Source organism: Artibeus jamaicensis, unplaced genomic scaffold (genome assembly GCF_021234435.1).
Source record: "Artibeus jamaicensis isolate MK-2021 breed Jamaican fruit bat unplaced genomic scaffold, CSHL_Jam_final contig_384, whole genome shotgun sequence".
NCBI classification, from domain to species: Eukaryota; Metazoa; Chordata; class Mammalia; order Chiroptera; family Phyllostomidae; genus Artibeus; species Artibeus jamaicensis.
Genome location: NW_026521810.1, coordinates 13,074,718 through 13,096,476, shown reverse-complemented (window position 1 = coordinate 13,096,476; position 21,759 = coordinate 13,074,718). Strand labels below are relative to the sequence as shown.

At 44.3% G+C, this 21,759-nt stretch overlaps 1 protein-coding gene across 1 annotated transcript; it reads right to left on the bottom strand.

Moving 5' to 3' along the window:
• Positions 1–8,785: 8,785 nt before the first annotated feature.
• On the bottom strand, positions 8,786–14,452 carry FABP1 (fatty acid binding protein 1). Its single transcript, XM_037168179.2, has 4 exons — positions 14,253–14,452; positions 12,457–12,629; positions 10,888–10,980; positions 8,786–8,895 (listed from the first exon to the last, which is right to left on the bottom strand). The coding sequence occupies exons 1-4, from the start codon at positions 14,317–14,319 to the stop codon at positions 8,845–8,847; spliced, it is 384 nt and encodes a 127-aa protein (XP_037024074.2). The 5' UTR covers positions 14,320–14,452; the 3' UTR covers positions 8,786–8,844.
• Between the last annotated feature and the right edge of the window lie 7,307 nt (positions 14,453–21,759).

The following is a 21,759-nucleotide window of genomic DNA, read 5'->3' as shown; positions in this document are numbered from 1 at the left end:
GCCTGAGAGTCAGTGGTGGGCTGGTAAATGTAACATTTGCTTATTTCCATGTTGTAAATACTCCCACCATGGCCAATGTCAAATTACCAAGCTGTATGTTGAGTTGGGGGCTGGTATTGTTACCAGACAGGCACCAGGCTGGAGCAGGTCTGCCTCAGGCCGGCCTGTAGTGTGTGTCTTGACTTTGTGTAGGAAAGAGTTCACAACATGAGTTCAGGTGATTTCGAGAATACGTTTATTAAGCCTGGGTAGAGTGAAACAAAGGGGACTTAGGGTAGAAGAAGTAGCAGGAGAGAACCTACACAGGCTGCTTTGATCCCCAGAAAAGTTATAGGAAGTGAACCAAGGTGGGGCTGCTGTTAACGCACCTGGAAGTTAGAGAAAGGGGGCCCTGGAGACAGGCTGACTGGGTAAGCCTGGGTCAAGCTGGCACTGCCCACTCTTCCCCTGGCTGCAAGTTTCCTTGGGACCCTTAGGATTTAGGGAGAAATAAAAAGTTCATACTCAGGGAGGGGCGTGGGCATGCTCTGGAGTGAGACCGTGTTGTGTCTTTGTTCTGAGGGCTTTTATATTTTTTTTCTTCTGGTGAGACTTTTAGAGGAGGGTTTTAGCAGAACACTCATTAGTTTTCTAGTTGCATTTTTAAAAAGATTTTATTTATTTACCTTTAGAGGGGAAGGGAAGGAGAGAGGGAGAGAAATACCAATGTATGGTTGCCTCTCATGCATCCCCTGCTGGGAACTGGCCTGCAACCCAGGTATGTGCCCTGACTGGGAATTGAACCATGATTCTTTGGTTCACGAGCCCATGCTCAATCCACTGAGCTACACCAGCCAGGGTCAAAAATAATCCAGTTTTATTTTTTAAAGATTTTTATTTATCTTTAGAGGGGAAGGGAAAGAGAGAGGGAGAGAAATATCAATGTATGGTTACCTCTCATGTGTCCCCTGCTGGGAACTGGCCTGCAACCCAGGCATGTGCCCTGACTAGGAATCGAATCATGATTCTTTGGTTCTCAGGCCCGCGCTCAATCCACTGAGCTACACCAGTCAGGGCCTCTAGTTGCATTTTTAAGAATATGCTGATGTTTCAAAAGAAGCGCATAGGGGTTTGGGAATATTCTTTGGTACATTATACTGTTTTACTTTTATCTTAGGTCTGCCCAGCTTTTAAGGGCATTCTTGTTATTGTTTCCCTGACTTCATTTGTCCTTGGGTTTAGCCGACATTAACTGGGTCTTTGTCCTTTATTTCCCAGGCCAGGGAGACATAAGCTGTGTATTCTCTGGTGTGCCGAGGAGCGGCACAAGCCATTCGCTTTCAAGTGACCTTGGTTAGGCGGGATAAGCTCTTGCTGGATGCAAGCTGCTCAGACTGTTTGGCCCCATTTGACTTTTGTGTCTGTTTTCCCTTCCACTTGCCTAGGAATTTTTCTAGCTTTTCACTATCCCACCTCAGTACTACCTAGCTCCAGTGTATCATTGCATGCGACTCAGGTCAGTTGATCAGACCCTTGCCAGGGCGCTTCTGAATTGAAGGAGGAGTCCCTGCTCTTCCTGGGAATGCAAGCTCTCAGTCTGTGACCTGGGAGGTGCTGGTAGTCATACTCGCTGCTGTTGGAAAGTTCTGGAAGAACATTGCTGGCATTGAGAGAGAAAAGAGAAAAGGGAGTTGATAGAGAAAAAAGTATTGATAACATCGTTGTAAGGCTTTGGATTTACCTAGTCTTTCCAGTTACATGAGTCAGTGAACCACCTCTCTCCCTAACCTCACATTAATTGTGGCCTACGCCAGTTTAAATGGCTTTCTTTTACTTGTAACTAAAGGACTTTCCATCATGCTGATTTGTCTTCATTTGCCCCTACATCCCTTTCCCATCCTTCTCTGCCCTGCTCTCTGCCCAGAAAGGCTGACCTCTGCTTTCTCAGCCAATAGGAGGCACCAGCAGGAGACAGGAGGTAGGAAGAGAGAGGAGTCGGGTGTTACTCCCCACCACACTCTATCTTTCCTGCCCACTCCCTGCCTGGCCAGTGTTCAGCTCCTTCTGGGTGGCAGTCCTATGGCTCCAGCCATCACTGAGCTTCAGTAATGCTGATGCCCACATTGCCCCACAGGCCTATGGGTGGTGATGGCTTTCCGTGGTTGCTAGCCCCCGGGCACCTCACTTGCATTGTTGGCTTCCTTTACTTTAACTACACCTTTATAAATGGTGCTTCCATTAAATTTGCATCAGGAGAACATTTCTGAGTGTGCCTTATTTCTTGCAGTTACATCCCTGACATATATCTTTCTAACACATTTCTCACATCTAATTCCTAGGGCTCATTGATTCCAATTCTTACATGCTCTTGAGCCTTTCTGCTTTGCTCCCTTCTCCCAGGCACTCCCTTCATTCAGGCTTTCAACCTCTCTTGCCTGGACCATTGCTGCCATCTCTTAACCATCTCTTTGTGTTCAGCCTTGGCTTTTCTCATTATCTCAGTGCCATGGCCAGAAACATTTTTCTACAATACCTTTAGTTCCATGCTATTCTTGTAGCTGAAAACCCTTCAACAATACCCTATGATCTCCAGGATCAAGTTCAAAATCCTTATTCCAGAGTAAAGGATATTCATGTCAGAGACTCTGTCCTTTTCTGCCTCATCTCTTGCCAAGTCTTGATTTATGCCACACCTTCTGGCCAAAGGAAATCCTTGGGTGCTTTGTGAGTCAGGGGTAATGTTGCCTCCTCTGAGACATTTTCCTAGGTAGCCAGGGTCCACAGCTGGTACACACCCACCTCATGGCATGAGTCATACTGTCGCCATGCGGATCATGGGTTGGCCTCCCTGGGAGACAACAAGTCTCCCCGGGATCATTGTCTCCTCAAAGCTTAATGATGCTCAGTGCTGATTTGGCGGAATGAGGCCAGGTTGTAAAGATAAATAAGTTCTATGTCTCTATGTTTTTCTGGTAGGAAATACTAGAAAATCATGGTATAGTCAATATGCCTGTAGTATGTAAAGAAAAAATGCTCTGAAGATTAAGTGTGGACTAAGTTAGAGCCTCTTTCTCATAAAAAATAAGAAAAACAATCACTTTCTTTACTCTCCTAGCAATCAGTTAAAAAAAAAAAGAAAATATACATCCCACCCACCCCCCACCAGAAATGTCTGCTTTTGTGTGGACATAGCTTGGCTCTTCGCAAACCAAGTGGCTCTCAGGGGCAGGGGCACTGCCTGTTGGTGGGATGAGTGCAGGGCACTTGGAGCAAAGGCAGAAGGGTCAGGAGGGAAGAGAGGTCAAGGTAAAAATAGCTGATATAACCAACAGCTGTTTATTCATTTTATTTAAAGCAGGCTTTGGGCCCAAAGTTCGTTGGGCACCTGTACAAAATCTAAATTCGGTATCTAAAATTTATTCTCCTTTTTAGGTGAAAACATACAATCTTTTTCTAAATCCAGCATTGTTCTCAGTTAGGAGGAGACTTTGGGAACTTTTTCAGCTCCCTGCAGGCCTTGCTGAGAAGACCTCATTTCTACTATTTCTCTCCTCCTGAGTCTGGAGAGTCAAAAGACTCAGCGCCACTGTGTGTCAGCTGGGTAGTCCCAGCAAATGGCTCTTCCTCTCGTTCCTCTTCATCCCTGATGTTTCTCTGGGCAGAACAGAGTTTCTGCTCATGGTCTGAGTGTTAAACCCAACCTCAGTTCCCTGAGGAATCCTGGTGGCAATAATAATATGCTTCATTTGAATGGCACTTGCCTTGTTCCACAGGCTCCTTATAAAAGCCATGAGAGAAGGTATTGTATTGCCCATTTTACAGATGAAAAAAACCATAGGTCTAAAATTATGGATTAGTTGAAATATATCTTCAAGCCCAATATTTTTACTTTACATCATCTGCTCTTTAAAAATTCATTACTCACTTAAAAGTAGTAGTTTTGCAAAACCATTGTCTTGTGAAAGATTCAAACAATGTAAATAATGCAAAAAGGCCTCTTGACCTCCCACCCAGTCCCTGTTCTCACTGTAGGATAATGGCTATTACACCACCATCCATGTTCACATACATATGTGTGTATCTATATAAATAGATCCTTTTGTTTCACATTGTAATAATATTTCCATTTGTGATATTATTCTGAAACTGCTTTACATTTTTTAATCCTCACCTGAGTATATGTTTATTTAGAGAGAGAGGAAGGGAGGGAGATAGAGAGAGAGAAACACTTACTGGGAAGACAGATCAGCTGCCTTCTGCCTCCTACACATGCACCAGCCTGGGATTGAACCTGCAGCATAGCTGTGTCCTGCCTGGGAGTCAGACCTACAGCTTTTTGGTGTACGGAAAAATGCTTCAACCAACTGGACCACCTTGCCTTTTTTTTTTTTTTTAAAAATTAAGTTTTGTCTTACAGCTAGGTCTATGACAGCACCTACAGATCTGCCTTGTCCATTTAATCTGTTATAGGTTATTTGAGAGTATGGCTGTACCAGAGCCAAAGGTTTACCCAACCTTTTTTACTGATGGGAATTTGTTTTCAGTTTTTTGCTGTTGCGGCTTTATGTGCTTCTTTGTGCCTGTGTTGAGACATTTCTCTGGGAGATATAAGAGAGTGGCATTGCTAGGTGTTGGGGAAGTCATGCTGAAAAACCAGTGAATACCGTTAAACAGGGCTGCATTCAGGCTGGTCCCGTCTACATCTGCACCACCTTGCACACACTGGGTGTTACCACTGTTTCTACTTTTTATCAGTTTGGTTTGTGAAATGACATCTCATCTTAGAGTTCTCCCTCCTGATTACTATGAGACTAAACACATTTCATATCGTGAATTCTTCATTAATGTCCTCAGCCCACCTTGCCATTGTCTTATCTGTCTTATTAATTTGGGGTAGGTTTTTATATGCAGTCTATTAACTTCTATTATGCAAGCTACAAATATCTCCACATTGTTGCTTTTTTTGAAACTGTTTACAGTGTATTTTTTCATGTAAGATTAAAAATTTTTGAGATAGTAAAATGAATTAATCATTTTCTTCATGGTTTTTGCAGTGTTTAAGAAAGCCTTCTATAACTCAAGTTATTTACCTACTATGATATCTATTTCTAATAGTTCATATTTATTCATTTAGCACTTTAGTTTATCAGGAATTTATTTTTTGTTAAGGGTGTATTGTAGTATGCTATTGTTTTTTTTTTTCATTTCCCAACTCTGAGACCTTATTGAAGCTCCAAAGCTCTTTCCTTAAATCTGCCTCAGTTCATGAAATAATGCTTTCCCCCTTTTCTAAGACCATGATCCATGTGGGAGAAGGAAGGTAAATGTATGTAGAACACTATCCTGCAGGGCAGGAAGAACCTCATTTCACAAGGCTGGTGCAGATAAAGGGCCAGAGAGAGGTACAGAGTATTTTCAGCTGTGCAGTTTAGGAAGATTTCTTGAGGGAGATGGCACATAAATCACAAGGGGAATGAGAGGTTGTTTAGCTTGACTGGTGTGTATATTGGGTTGGCTAAAAAATTCTTTTGTTTTTTCTGTAACTGACTCTAATATCGCTTAGTTGTCTTTAATTTCATTCAAACTTTTCGTTAGATTGTATTGTGACAGCTGTTATATCAGTATGCATTTAAAAATCTCATCAAAACTGGTGAATTTTTGTGTAGACATTTTAATATTGAAGATGGGAGAAAATATACTACATTTTTGGCATATTATGCTTTATTATTTCAAGAAAGGTAAAAATGCAACTGAAATGCAAACAAAAAAACATTTGTGCAGTGTATGGAGTGCTGTGATGGGTCCAACGTGTCCAAAGTGGTTTGCAAAGTTCCATGTTGGAGATTTCTGTCTGGAAGATGCCCTGTGGTTGGGTAGAGCAGTTGCAGTTGACAGAGAGACATTGAGACTTTGATTGGGAACAACCAATGTTCTACTATGCAGGAGATAGCCAACATACTCAGCATTTCCAAATCAATAAAGTTATTGGTGAAAATAAAAATGTGTCTTTTATCTTAAGAAAAAACACACAAACTTTTTTGGTCAACCCAATATTATAGGAAAGAGTGTGGAGCTAGATGAGGTGGGACAGACTGTGTTCGAGTAAGGGTCGGCAAGCTACCGTCTGCAAGTCAAATCTGATCTGACTGCCATTTGTTTCTGTACAATGTGTGAGCTAAGAATGGTTCTCACGTGTTTAAATGATTTAAAAAAACAAGACTATTATTTTATATAACACAAAATAACATATAAAATGATATGAAATTCAAATTTCAGTGTCCATGAGTAAAGTTCTACTGAAACATAGCTAAGCCCATTTGTGTATTGTCTGTGGCTGCTTCTGTGCTACAACAGTGTCACTGAGGAGTTGTGACAGAGACTGTATAGGCCACACTGAAAGTATTTAATCTCTAGCTTTTTACAGAAAAAATTGACTGACCCCTGATATAGAGATTTGAGTGCAGGTTTAGGACTATGACCCGTGTGCTGGGCAATGTACAAGGAAGCATTGTGATCAGCACTGTTTATGAAGGAGAGCACTGTTAGCTGGGTGGAGGTTTGGAGATAAGAGAGAGAGACAGGCAGGGAGATGCTTTGAGTTGACTGTGAAATAACCTAAGTAACAAGTAATTAGGTTTCAACTCTAGAAGTTGGAAGAGGAGGGGAAAATGTGGCAGATTTACTTATTGAGTCATTTATTTATTAAGGTACTGTGATTTATAATAATAAATATATATTTGATCTTCATTCCTAGTCCTTGAAACAGGGCTCCTAAAATGCTTGCAAATTCCTGAGCGATACAGTCACTGGGAGCGTCTTTTGTTCTGATAGGGTGCCCGTGGGTGGGCTCCTGGGTGGGCTCCTGGGTGGAGGCTGGTCACCAGAAAGGCAAAGCAACAAGAAAGACCAAGGTTGTAATTTTCAGCTCTACCTCCCACCTCTTCAGAGAGGGAAAAGGGGCTAGAAATGCAGTTAATAAATGATCATGCCTACATGAGGCAGCCTCCACAAAATCCTAATAATGTGGGGTTCAGAGAGCTTCCAGGTTGGAGGATACATTTATGCATCGGGAGGGTAGCATACCCCAACTCCACAATATGTCCTTGGGACCCTCCCAGGCTTTACCCTATGTGTTTCTTCATTTGTATTTTTATCATATCTTTTGATAAAATGATAAATGTGAGTGTTTCCCTGAGTTCTGTAAGCTCTTCTAGCAAATAATCAGATCCAAGGTGGAGGAGGTCATGGGAACCTCTGATCTGCAGCCACACCAGGTAAAGTGTGGGTAACCTGGGGCCTACTAGTCATGATTGGCTTCTGAAGTGTGTGGGAGGGCCCTGGCAGGGCGGCTCAGTTGGCTGGAGTGTCGTCCATGCACTAAAGGGTTATAGGTTTGATCCCCGGCTGGGGCACAGACAGGAGGCAAACAATCAATGTTTCTCTGTCACACAGATTTCTCTCTCTCTCCCTCCCTCTGAAATCAATAAATATATTCTGGGGTGATGATTAAAAAAATAACGAAGAGTGTAGGAGGGTGGTGGCCTCATGAGACTGAGCCCTTACCTTGTGGGACCTGACCCTATTTCTGGGTAGACAGTCAGAACTGACTTAAATTGTAGCACACCCAGCTGGTGTCCTAAAATTGCTTAGTGTGGTGAAAAGCCCCACGTATCTGGTGATCAGAAATGTCAAAATCACTTAAAGTGCTCTGTGTGAAAGTAGAGGAGAAAAGCTGGGTTTTCCCAAAAGAGCGTCTTTGTTGAGAAGAACTTTCTGTGAGCTGGGGGCACAGTTCTGGGGGCTGAGAGATGTGATAAAAGTGGAAATGTCAGAAGTGGGCAGCTCCTTGGAGATGGGGAGTGAGCACCATTAGTTTGCTGGGGCTGCCATAATGAAATACTATAGACTGGGTGTATTATCTTACAGCCTGGAGGCCAGAAATCTGCGAGTAAGGTGCTGGCAGAGCCACGTTCCCTCTGAAGGCAACGATCCATTCTAGGCCCCTCTCCCAGCTTCTAGTAGTTCCTTGGCTCATGGAAGCACAACTCCAATCTTCACAAGGTGTGTTCCCCATGGAGGTGTCTCTGTGTCCATATTTCCCCTTTTAATAAGAAGGCCCGCCATATTGGACCAGGGGCCCACCCTACTCTAGCATGACCTCATTTCAACTTAACTAGCTGTATCTGCAATGACCCTATTTTGAAATAAGGTCATTCTGAGGTAATGAGGATGTGGATGTCATCATGTAAATTTTGGGGAGATGCAACTTAACTGGTAACAACTACCAGTGCCTGGTACAAGGTACTTTTCAAAGAAATCATTTTTCTCCCACATTCTGCCTCCGTTCATAGCATGAAGAGAATTTCCTTTTGAGCTTCCTTTATTTCCTTGGGGCATGTCTTGCTAAGCTCCTTACTCAGCCCTTCCCTAGGAGGGAGAATTCTTCATCTGGTGGGTCAGTGCCTGGTCTTTTTGTTCATGTCCACTGATGGGTGAGGCTGCTATGGCCACACTCATGGGCACAGCCCTCCTTTGTCTGCCCAGCATGCCTACTCTCTGTCCCCTTGTAGAGCCACCTTTTGAGCCAGCACACCACATATCCTCTTGCTCCAACTCCTAGGAAAGGCCACTGGTGGGCTGTTCTACAGATCCAGCTCATACTTCATGTTTCTTATAAGGTCGCCTGAGTGGATAGCCTGGGGTCCACTTCAGACTAGAATATCAAAGTTTATGAAAAAGGGTATCAATGCTTACTGATATCAATAACACCATCAATGAGAGGCCATCAAGAAGAAAAGACATTTTTAAAAACAAAGTTTATTGCATTAATTTTACACAGTAAAATAATATGAAATGCAGACTTTTCTAAATTCTCTTGCTGAATCTCTTGAAGACAATGTCACCCAATGTCATGGTCTGAAAGTCAGAAAAGAAATCATGTAATGTCCAGCTGATGTTGAATTGTAAAAATAACTAAGTCATGACAGTAGCTCTAAATAACAACCCAAAGATTCCTCTGCTTTTTATAGGATGAGAGAAAGGGTTGGCAATCTTTTCTAAAATCCCATGCCAAGTTTTTGTCACTTTACTCCCTCACATGAAGTGTGGTCCTGATTCTCACTGAATTCTTTTCTATGTTAATGGCTGTTAGAACAAGACCATCAAAAGCAGTCTTGTCCAATCCAATTTCTCAAAGTTTTACTGAGTGCCTGCTATGTACCAAATGCTGTTGAACAGCAAGGAAACACGTATATGGAAACACTGAGGCACCTGGAACACAGTAGGCAAAGCACAATTTTCCTCCCCAAGCTGTGAAGTATATAAAAATTGAGTTTCTTGGGCTCATCAGTTGTTGAGTTTTCGAGGTATGTTTCTCCTCCTCCCATCCCCCCTCCCACTGATTCTCTTGAACAAGACTGACGATGATGTGGGATAATGTCATCAGAGTTAAAAAGGAGTCTCTTAGCTTCAGCAGCAATGGGATGGAATAGAAAGAGCTGGTCACCCTGTCTATTAAATCTCTTATCCTGCTTCTCTCATGGGAGATGTGAGGATTAGAGGAGATAGAGAATATTAAAGAACATTGGTCAGGGCTAAGTCCAGGACAGATCATCTCCCGCTCTGCTGTGAATGTGCTGGGGTGGGGGCTTTCATAGTTGACTCTCATACTCTCCCGACTTGAGGGATTTTTCCACTTGAACTGAGTGATGACAGACTCATTGGGCCGTGTTCTGCCTTCTGTTGCTGCCTGAAACACAGCCTGAGAGCAGGGAAGAGCCAGGGGGTCATAAGTGCTGGAGAAACACTGTACTGAATCAGAGACAGACATGGCCAGCAGCCAGGCGCCAAGGATGATGTGGCACACATGATAGAGTGTGCCAGCATCATAAACTGCCATAAAGTCACCCTGAGTATGATCCTCCTTATAAATGCCAAAAAGGCAAAGTCTTTTTTTGAGTGCCTTGGGCTTATAGGGCACATAGAGGTCTCCGTGGCTTCCTGGTTAGTACTGAGGCAGAGGAGAAAGGTTGTGGCTAATAATTATTGCAATATTATAAAATAGAAAAAACAATAAAAGGGCCCAACTTTTGGCCAAACAAAGCCTTTCTCACATGTGGGTTCTGTGTCAATGGGAAGGGTTGTCCCGTGAATCAGATACCCATGGAGGGGATTTCTGCCTTCTGGCCCTTGAGTGTGTAATGGGGCCATAGCATAGTTGAGACTGAGGAAGGTGGGCTGTGCATAACTCTATGTCTCCTCCTGCCAAGCACCTCTCCTGCACCATCTTATTTAGGTTTGGTGAAGGAAGAGTATGGCAATGAGAGAGAAGGATGTGAGAAGGCTGGAGTGGAGAATCCTGACCTGGAAAGTGGTGGTGGAGGGACAGCCTGAGGGAGTCAGGAGAAATGGGGAAGCACCAGCTCAGGCCATTGCCAGGACATGTGGTCTTCGGTGAATTAAAAAAGGGTGCCCCTTCCTCAAGACGATGTTCTTTTATCTGTTGGAAATCAACCCTAATGCACTGTACTGGTTCTGTTAGACTAATACTACTTACTAGGAGACAATGCAAAATTATAGTAAATATGCAACTCTAAACTGCTTATAATGGGAGTGGCTCTCCCTAAGGTTGTGCAGTGGTACAACTGTGAATGATAGCCCTGTGAGACTAACCCCATGCAGAGGGACCCTAGCTCTGCCATTCCCTGGCTACTTGTCTCAGTTTCCCCATTTAGAAAATTCAGGGAAGATTGGAGAGAATGTGTGTTAACTGTCTGGTACATAACAAGTCCTCAGTAAGTGGTAGCAGAGACTGACACCAGGAAAGGTGGCAGGGAAGGCTGCTCCTCACTCTTCACCTTTTTTCTTCCCTCTTGAACTAGAAGCAGCAAGTTCAAGGCACCAACTTACATGGATGATTGTGTCTCCATTGAGTTCGGTCACGGACTTGATGCCTTTGAAAGTTGTCACCAGTTTATTCTCACCTTCTTTCTGAACCACTGCCTGCAGGGGACAGAAGAGATGGCCTGAGAAGAAGGGTTTGGTCAGGGAGCAAAACACCTCCTTGCTAACAAGGTTAGCACCCCAGCATGGGTCTCTGCTCACAAAAACCACACCACTCATCTTTCTATAAGGCCAGCCTCCCAGCTCTCAGGCTCTAAACAGAAGTGAGGTGCATTTAAGAAGTAAAGAATATATCAGGGTTTCTTTTGTCAGACTTTTAATTTATGGTATGCAGTCTAAAAATCAGCATTAGACATCTACATGTCTCAAATGCAAACACTTAAGTGAAACTGAGTAAAATCTTGATTCTCCAAAATAACAGAGGGAGGTAATAGCAAAATTCAAAACCTGTCCAGTTGGGAGAACATATATTTTGCTTTGGCATGCATTATTCCTTCCTTTTTTACTGTGGTATCTTTCTCAAGCTTTATGCACCCAGGGAGAGGGAACAGAAATCCAGGAAGATGTAACAGGGAGCAGAAGACACTGGTTAAGGTTTAAAATTTGTCTCCAAAATTGATAATTGGAAAAGGCCTGTGGTAAAACCCATGACCACCTGCCTCTTCCCATGAGCATATCAAAAGAATTTTCTCCTAAATTTTATGACAGATTTCTTGACTTGTAATGTTGTATCTGGAGAGGCAGAAATAAAGCCTGATCAGAAGAGGTAAGACTAAGCAATGTGCTGAGCCCGCTGCACAGAGTTGTCTAAAGGGGAGGGGTGAGGATGGCTGCTCAGTGGTGCGGGCTGTGCTGGGGTTTGTGGAGTTTCTCAGGGAGGAAGAAAGGCTCCTGGTGATGGGTACCCCAGTACCTGGATCTTCCGGCCATCTCCCACTGACCACTCACATAGCCCACACCCGGAACTCATTACACACCCGAACCACAGCCCAGTGGAAGTGAGGTTGCCCTGCGTTCAGTCTGGGAAGGAAGACTATGCCTATTTTACAGATGAGGTAGCTGAGGCCAGGGGCTCAGTGATCCCTCTGAAGTTTTGGTCTGAGTGTCTGGCTGGGGCCCTGGTACTCTGGTTTTGGCAGCACCTCCTCCAGGCAGGCTCTCTCCATGACCACAAGCTCTAGGCTTAGCAAAGCCCAGTTTGCTTTACCCTGGACTCAAGAATGACCTCAGGGCTCTGTTATGGTTTTTTTATTGGCCCCCCCACTTGCTCACTGTTGGGTCTGAGAGAACCCAAGACTTAGATTCTTGCTTTGTGCTTTGTGTTGCATATCCTCCCTATTGGGAAAGCTTGGATTCTTGAGCCAGAGCACCCCTGGACAGTCCTTAGGGAATCTTTCCCTAATAGCTTCTTTGCTAAGAGCTGTCTCTGTCTCTCTGCTTTTCACCCCCGAAGTAAGTTCAGAGATAGAGTATCCACAGTGGGAATTGTGAGGTGGGACCCTTGAGAGAGGAAGCTTTGGGACCAGGCTCCAAGGAAAGTCCAGAAGCAGAGTGTATGTTGAGGGATACTCCTACCTTGACTTTCTCCCCAGTCATGAGCTCCATCTCACATTCCTCCCCCAAGGTGAACTCATTTTGGATCACTTTGGACCCAGTGGTGATGGTCAGCTTGAAGTGGTTCCCATTCTGCACGATTTCCGACACTCCCTTGATGTCCTTCCCCTTCTGGATGAGGTCGTCAGGCAGTCCTAGCAGAAACTATTTGAGATTAGAGAGGGGCAGAGGTGGGAGTTGCAAGGCAATGGTCACAAGAGAAATTGTAGAATGAGGGGGAGAGGGAGGTGCTTGTCTCCCTGGAGACCACAGGCATGTACTGGAGTCCTGTGGGCAACATGGGCTTTGACCTTTGAAAGGAAAGGCCAGGGGCCTAATTTGACCTTCCCTGGCCAGCTCACTATGTTGCTAACTGGTTTATGAAAAAGACACACCTCTGGCCTGAAGGACCTCTCCCCTAGTGAGCACCCTGCTTCTTGCACACTCTCCTTCCTTACTCCTCCTCACTTAACTCCCAGAGACTTTGATCTTTGAGTATAAGCATTTTGCCCTCCACACCCAGTGAGAATGTGGGGAGGGCTGGGGGGTTGTTAAAAATTATGCCAGAACAACACATACCCGCTGGGACTGCCCTCATATATACCTATCCACCTAGTCCTACCTTGACCTCTGCTCTCAAGTCTCTCAAGGAAAAATATCAGGAATCCCTTGCCATGAGACAGAGATTTACAAATTTCAGACCATGTCTATGGTGTTATATGAATTGAGGTTCATAAAACCATGTGTGTTGACAGTGTGAGGGGGTCTTGTTGCACAGGTGAGGGGAGTGAGACACAGAGAGGTGGCATGACTGGCTCTGCAGAAGATCCAAGCTCTCTGCTGGCCCTGAAGGGCCTCCCCTCTGTATTTGCTGTCTTTCCCACCCTTTTCCCTCTTGGCCCCCTTCCTTGTCACATTGCCCCTTTGCTCACAATGCTTCCTCTACCTGAAGCACAACCCCTTTCCCAGTCTCCTAGTGGATACCTGCTCATCTTCCAGGAGTTATCCAAAGCTCATTTTCGCCACCATCAAACCTTCCCCCACCCAAACCCTCCCAGGAGCACCACATCCTCCTGCACAATCCCCTGGAGGGCACAGGGAGTTAAAATGGGGTCTCTGGGAACAGCTGCCGGCTTCAAATCCTGCTGCAAACACTTTCTACCTGAGTGACCTAGGTTGGGATTACTCAACCTTTCAAGGCCTCAGTTGCTTTGACTGTAAAATGGAAAATGTAATAGTACCCAACTCAGTATTTTTTATTGAGGATTCAGTAGGATATTGTATATCAATGGCTTATCACAGTGCCTGGCACTGGGCAACAACACTCAGAAAACATTAGGAGATTCTTCATTGTATTTATTTCTTCTCTTTTCTCTCTAAATTGTGACTTTGGGAATGTGATTCCATTGTTATCTGTTTATCTTGTATCTTCCCAGAACAGTTCTGAGAACATGGTTGGCCTTGAATCAATTTGCTAGAAGAATGAATGAATGAGTAGAGTCGCACAATGAGTCACTAGCAGAGGTGGCCTCAATCCAAATCAGACTCTAGTTCAGTGCTCTTTCCACTTGCCCATGGAGTGGCCCTGCCTAGTGAGTACCAGCACAAGCTACAAGTGACTGCAACAGGAACAAGTATAGCATGGCCCCTGCTCTGCATAAAGCCTGAATCTCTCCTCTCATCCCAATATTGAACCTACATTTGTGACTGGACACCACCTACTGGGCTAGACCCTTATCACCATGACCACCATTCTTGGCACCCAACTCCTCACTCACCAATTGCCTTCATGAAGGGCTCAAAGTTTTCCTGTCTCTGCAGTTGGTACTTGCCGGAGAAACTCATGGTGGCAGTGAGATTCCTTCCACAGCTGATCAGCAGCTCTGTTAGTGAGGCTGTCCACTGTGGGTTGATTTATAGCAGGCTCTTCCCCCTTTGAATGTTGGCCATAGGTCTGCATCTATCGCCTCCGTTATGGCCAGGTTCAAATATTAACTTGAGAGCAATGGTCAATGATAAAAAAAATGGGCACAGCAGAGATTTGCCCTAATTCAGCAAACATTAACAGTGTCAATCAAGTGCTAAGCCCTGTGGTCCTGCAGCCTTTAAGGGGCTACTCTCCCATGAAACATGAGTACACACGGGTATGTATACATATCTATGTACCTATGTTTGAGTGTGTGTATATAGTGTGCGTATCTAGAGCTGGACAAACATAAAAATACCAAGAACCTCTTTAAACTCAAAACTTCACATTACTTACATAACCCTATGGGCTCTTCCCATCTTTTTCATTATACAGAACCTAATTTTTACAAAGTTATCATCAGCCCCTAAAGCTGTTTTGTATTCTGGGATTTCCTCCTTGATGAGTATGGCTGCCTCCACAGTCCAAATCAGTCTCCTTTTCGAAATGTTAAAGTGGAACATACTATAGGGAAGATGTAAACCGTTTAAACCAGCTGTGTGGAAATTGAGGTGCATTTTATTGGTAGTTACAAGGTAGTGGAAAGGAAGAATATAGTACCTGCCGGGCAACTGAATACATCAGGGACACCCATGCCTACATGGTTGCTTTTGCTCTGCTTTCCATGCCTGTCTTTCCCACCTGATTACCTCCTCTATGAAGTCTCTTGGCTCCTAGAGCATGTGGCAAATATCTATATTCTAATTTCTACTGGTTTGATTTCTGTATGTATTCTTTTTCACCGTACTTCTTCTTTGGTATTCCCAATACCTGACACTTGGTAGGTGTCCAAATAATGATGGGTGAGCACATAAAGCCATCAAAAGATAATGAGGCCCTGGCTCTTACTGTTAAGTGAAGATAAGAGCTATAAAGAGATATGGAGTAGTCAGTCTGGCAACCCCCTCAAATCATGGAATCAGTGGGGCTGGGCATCAAGGAGATCGAGGTGCGTGTGTTTGTATTCTAATGGGGCTGGGACTTGGCTGATAGTCCATGTGAGAGGATGGCAGTAGGGCTGGCTACATGTCATCCCAGGCTGAGAGCTAGCTACTCTCTTCCCATCTCTATCCATTCTTTCTCCTTCCTCTGCCTTCCTGCTCTGCTGTTCCAGCCTGTGCCTGAGTAGATGGCAGATTCCAGACAGAACTCTCTCCATTTCCTGGACAGTTCTCTCCCCTGATGGGAGATCCTGTCTGTTCCTACCTGCAGCACAATCACCATGATGACTATATGCTCACAGTCATATCTGCTAAACTGGCAGTCCCTGCTCTGCACCCTGAAACTCTCTGGCTGCTGGAGCATCTGCTCTGGAAGCCCAGCAGTCCTCAGATTCTGGTTCTGCATGAGGCAGGAAAACGTGAGTGGTTGAGGACTAATGCCAGTGGACACTGATGTCACAGGAAGACATGAAGGGCACAGGCCTAGCACAGGACTATGAGCGTGGTAGCTCATAGTAAAGGTGTGCTCCGCTATCTCCCCTCCCTCACACATACTCTTCCCTGTTGATCCAGCACCTCAGAGGACCTCTCATCCACTCATGTGCTCAGTGCCAGAACCCTTCTCCAGCATCCCTGACAAGTGGCACTAGCATGTACATTGCCATGAAGGGGTCACTGCCTTCTGAACAGTGTGGGCAGAGGGCACTTGTTGCATGTGGGGCCATGTGGATTCTGGCACCATTAAACCTTTCCTTCTAGTGCTCAGTGGTGCTCCCCTCCCTGCTCAGCTTTAGTCTGACAGTGTCCAGGACACAGAGTGTCTACTAGGCCCCAAGTTGGGACTGTACCTGGGGAACCCTGAGCAGGCTGTATGCTAAGAACTCATAGTTATCTACGGTCTCCACAAATGCCCTAGCACTCAGGAGGGAGAGAGAAAAGTGTCTCAAAGGGTGACAGACACACCCACAGTCTCCTCTTACTTTATTCTGAACCTTGATTATGTACCTTTTAATGTATCTCATTATACCGAGGGTGGCCATATTAGACCCTAATTTCTTCCAGGTGAGACAAAGATTTGTTATTTTCATATATGTAAGGAAGTAGCATTGGGAATTCTCTTGGAGAAGAAAGGGTGTGTGTGTGTGTGTGTGTGTGTGTGTGTGTGTGTGTGTAAGTGACTAGATAAGCTGCTTGGGATAGAGGGTGTGTGAGACCCAAGATATATGTTTATTGAGGGCAAAGTTAGTGAAGGAGAAGGGCTGCTGTGTAGGAGACTGGGAGAGGGGCCTGGTTGTGTCTTCTTTCTCCCTCTCAAATGTCAGGGGAGCAGAAAGAAGTGTGGAAGGCAGAAAGGAGGGGGCCAGTGAGAGGGTGGAGGGTGATGGGTTGCTAAGACACCACTGTGTTAGTGAGACTGGAAGGGTTTCTAGATAGGCTAGTGTTGAATTTGAAGCTACTCATTTGCTGCACAGTGAATCTCCATTCATCTTTCTTTAATCCCTCTCCCCCAAATACTTCAAATACTTCAGTCAAATGTAGACTCTGAGAAGAAAAATTTATTTGATATGAACCTGAGAAGAAACTTACCAGCTGAAATGGACTCCGCATGGTCAACTGAGGGCTTCTCACATATTCTATGCCCACCTTACACTGAACTTTCAGCATCCCCCACTATGCTCTGCTCCTTTACCCCATCAATCAGAACTGCTCCATAATGACTAATCAGGACACATAATGCTGAAAAATCAAGCGAGATTTAGACCAATCAGAAGTGTACAATTTGTGTACCTCATTTACCTAAAATGGACCTAATTGAGAACCTGGGTTAGAACTTTCACTGTAAAAGGCGGCCTCCTCTTTGTCTTGGTGGACAACTTAGGTTACTACTTGAATCTGTGTTTCCTGGGCTGCTGCTCTTTTTTGCTGAAATAAATGCTTTTTTTTCTTTAATACAGTCTAAAATCAATTTTGTTTTACATCTGGCATATAAATTTTGCATCCAGACCCTCTCCGCTGGACCACAGATGCCTGGGGACATGCTCCTCACAGTTCTGTTCTCTGGGCTCTGAGGTGGAGAGTGGGAGGGAGGCTCATGACACTCATCCCAGAGGCCTCTGGGAAGCCTGGATTGATCAGGCACTCCTTCCTGGGTGTCTGAGAAAAAGCAGGACCTGTGAACTGATTCCCTGTGGGCACTGCTGCCTGTACTTCCTGTCTAGGCAGTGCCTGGGAATGATTCAGTCAGGTGGTCAGGGGCTGGCACAGCTGCTGAACAACTGCCAACTCCCAGAGTAAATGGACAGCCTGACAGACGGAGAGGCAGGTAGACCAAGTTGGCTGCCACAAGGCGAGAATCCTCTTTCCTCCACAAGGCCAAGGAGGCTAGTGGCTATTTTTAAATTTATCACCTGTAAGTAGTTTCCCATAAAATTAGGAGAGGGTAATGACATTTCCCACCCACGAGCTAAGCAAACACTGGAAGAGATAAGCTTACCTCATTGGAATGACAAAGTTCAAGTGGCTTTCAAGAAAAAAAAGACTCCCACTTGATGGGAGCAGTTTCTGATTTTCATCAACCAGAAACTCCAGCACCCCCCCCAGACATCCCCTGTCCTCATGTTCCCTACTTAGATGAGCAGTGTGAAGGTGTGGGAGAGGAGGTGACATATCTTTCAGTGAGGCATGTCACCTCCTTAAGTGAGGCATCTTTGCACTTGCATCTGATCCCAGGGTGTCTATAGCGCCAGCTTGCCCACTTCCTGGTGTCCCAGGAGGTGCCCTGTGAGCCCACATGCTAGAGACAGGGCTACAGATGGAAAGTCCTTGGATTTGGGTCCAGGTCTCTTCTTTACCTGACGTGTGATCCTGGACAATGATTCAGCCTTACTGAGTCTCCACTTCCTTATCTATTAAATGGTTATAACAGTCTCTGCCTAGTGAAAGCACTGTGTAGACTGCCCAGTCCTTCAGGAATGTGAAGCTCATATTAGAGGGACTCAGAGCACTTCACATTTGCTTCTGCCATGTGTCCAGACGTATCAGGAGTCTCTAGCCCAGGACCAGTTTTTATGTTATATCCTGACTTGGTGATAAGCTTCTTCCCACCTCCCTGGGCCATCGGGTAGAATCTCCAGTCCCTGGTTTACTACCAGTGCAGCTGTCCTACCAGGCATCTCAGATCCCACTTTGTGTATTTTGCAGGCCTGTAGCCTTATCTCCTGTGGCTCTATCTTCTGAGGGATTTGAAAACCCATGTTCCTGGCCATCTGGCCTATTTCCAGGTCTGGCAATCATGCCCCAGACTCACCTCACTGTTTATTGCTCAGACCTTCAGCTCCCTCTGTGCTCCGAGCACCTGGGGATTTTAATTCTTTCTTGTGAACTCAGCTATATTTCTGAAAATTCTGATGGTTCACCCTGTATCTTCTAGCTAAGTGAAGAGCTTGTATCAGCTCATTGTCCATGTTGTAGGTCCTAGAAGTGTGTTTTTTATTATGTGCTATTTTAAATCCTTTTGGTAAGATTTCAGGATATACAGAGTTCCAAAAAAAAAAAAAACTTTTAAAAGACATTCTTGCCCTGGCTGGTGTAGCTCAGTGGATTGAGCTCGGGCCTGGGAACCAAGCAACCATGGTTCGATTTCCAGTCAGGGCACATGCCTGGGTTGCAGGCTAGTTCCCAGCAGGGGACACATGGAGGCAACCATACATTGATATTTCTCTCCCTCTCTCCTTCCCTTCCCCTCTAAAGATAAATAAAATATTTTTAAAAAAGACATTCTTAAGCCTTTTCTTTCATATGCCTATTCTGTCTCTTCTCATTATAAATTCCTTAAACATAAAGTGTGTCCCTGGAATAACTGTCCAGTAGCTAGAATGGGGTCTGACTCAAAGCCATTTAATGTCAGGATGTTTCAGAGATATACATGCTTGAAGAACCCACTGAGGGGCAAAAGCACAAATATGCCAAACAAAAATGTGGGATGGTCTGTACTGTAGAAGGAATCATACTACACCGAAAAATGTTACACAATAACTTTAAAAATATCCTTATTTTATAAAGCAAGGCCTTCTTTAGCTACTTTAAGTCCCCCCAGTGATATCTCCTTTATATGAACAGTAGAGAGAAACTTGTGGATTATGTGGCAGGCAGTGGAGATCATCTGATGTAATCAAGAGAGAGCTGAAAACATATCTGTAAGGCTAGTTCATAGGCCCCTATTTTGGCTGTCAGAGCTAATGGTGTTTATTTACCCTGTGTCCCCGGGTTCTTGTGTCCCTTTGCCCTCTGAGGGCTGAAAGCTGGCCCAGTTGACTTCAGATCAGCCTGACACTTCAAATGGAAATCTCTTCCAAGAATCTTTGGCTAACTTGCGATCCACACCCTGCAGTCCCGAATTCTCCTTGCTGTAGAGCTATGGGCCATCAGCCTTTCAGATCAAGGGCAGCCACTCCACTGACATCCTTCAGGGCTCAGCTCCACAGTCCCCTTTCACACAGCCCACCCGAGGTTTCTGTTTCCTTAGCTCTTCTAACTTAGTATCCCCAATAGCAATTTCGACTCTATTTCATTTGTTATTATATTAATAGTAATAAAATAACTGCCTCACTTAACTGAATACTAAGTAGTTGCTAGTCTATATTATTTTATAGACTTCTCAAAACAACACTGTAAGGTAAGCATTATAATCCCCATTTTCTCAGAGGAGAATACCAAGGTGTGATAAGGTTAGTAAATGCTTCTAGCTACTTAAATAGAAAGCTGCCAAATAGGAGCAAGGAACCTAGTCTGTTGGACTCCAAAGCTTATGTTTTTGACTTTTATTATTTCCATATTATAATTATTAAAGGTGTATTTTGGTTAGTTTCCTGAAAATTCTTCTAGCATTGAATTTTTCATGGAATACATGTCTGGAAAATATTGATAGGACAATAGTCCAGGTGCTGTTGACCTCTTGAGTCATTAATAGTTTTTGGGTTGCTGTTGGTTCAGAAATTTCTTATTACTCTAGATAAAATAACCTGAAAGTCCATGTGCATGAAGACAGATCTCAAAGAAATGAAAATCTTGAGGTGGCTTCTGGGTCCTCGTGTTCAGTAGGGGTGCAGTGCAAAGAAAGCATTTTTACTGAATTCTAAATCTTAAAGGTAAGGTCTATAGTTCTTTCTATACTGGATTAACTGGACCATCCCATTTGGGCCACTCTGTAAGCACATACCTTGTGCTTCATGGTGACCATGCACATCATTCTGTCCTCTCCTCCAGGTTGCCTTCCCAGCTTCAGATTCCACTGAAGCCACAGATACCAGGCGATTCATCCATTTCTCAATTATGTACTCAACAAGCATACTCTGACCTACCATGTGAAATTCATGTGGGGGTTACATTTTGACTATACAAAGGAATTTACTGGCTAGTAGGGAGCATGAAGGAAGTTAAAGCTAACTTTTGAATAGAATAAAGTTTGAATGCAACTTCAAAATTTAGGTAATGATTGAATTAAGAGTAAGAAGAAATTTCCGGTCAAGGAAGGAGTCAAGATATTTTCATGAATAGAGAACAAAGCATGAAAAGGCGTGAAAATACATGCTGTTGCTGAAGAAAGGCATATGCTTCAGGGAGGAAGGATAGAGAGGAGAATGGAAGAGTCCACGCAGAGGAACCGGAGATGGGAGATGGAGAGGGGGGTCAGAAGCAAATGGTGAAGGGGAGGCTGGATTGGATTCTACAGACTAGAGTTTCCCAGAATGTAGTATATAGCAGTAGATAAGATGATTTTAGATAATAGTAACAGTTATGCATTTAGATTAATATTTATTAGAAAAATATATACCAATTTATGACCTCATGGATATTACTACTTAGGATAAAATCAAGTTCTTTTTGTTGCTTTTTTAAGGAGTGACTGAGAAAAATAATAAGGGAGTTAACTATGGAAAACAGATATTACTGCAAGTATTTTTAAATGAGAAGACTGAATACAGGGGATTGGTTACCAAGGTACTGAAGAGCTGGAAGAGAAACAGGAAGAAGGGAATTTAAAGCTGCTAATGTTCCTGGGCTGGAACCCAGAGGTTGCTGGTTGGAGGTTGTTGGTGCCTTCAGTCCTGGATCCAACAAGGTGGTGTCACCTTGACTGGGGCTTGAACTACTGAAAAGGTGCCCCTTTTCAGGCTGCTGGAATCTAGAACCACTGCACTCCTGCTGCCACAACAGCAACCACTAGAACTTCAGGAACCTCAGCAAAAGGAAGATTGTCTTTTACTTCCGGCTGCCAGTTTCCTGCTGGTTGGTGATTGGCGTACTCTAGGTCCTGATAGAAACGCCAGTGGCAAAAGTTTGTAAACACCAAGCCCCTGAAATACAGAGCACAGTGGT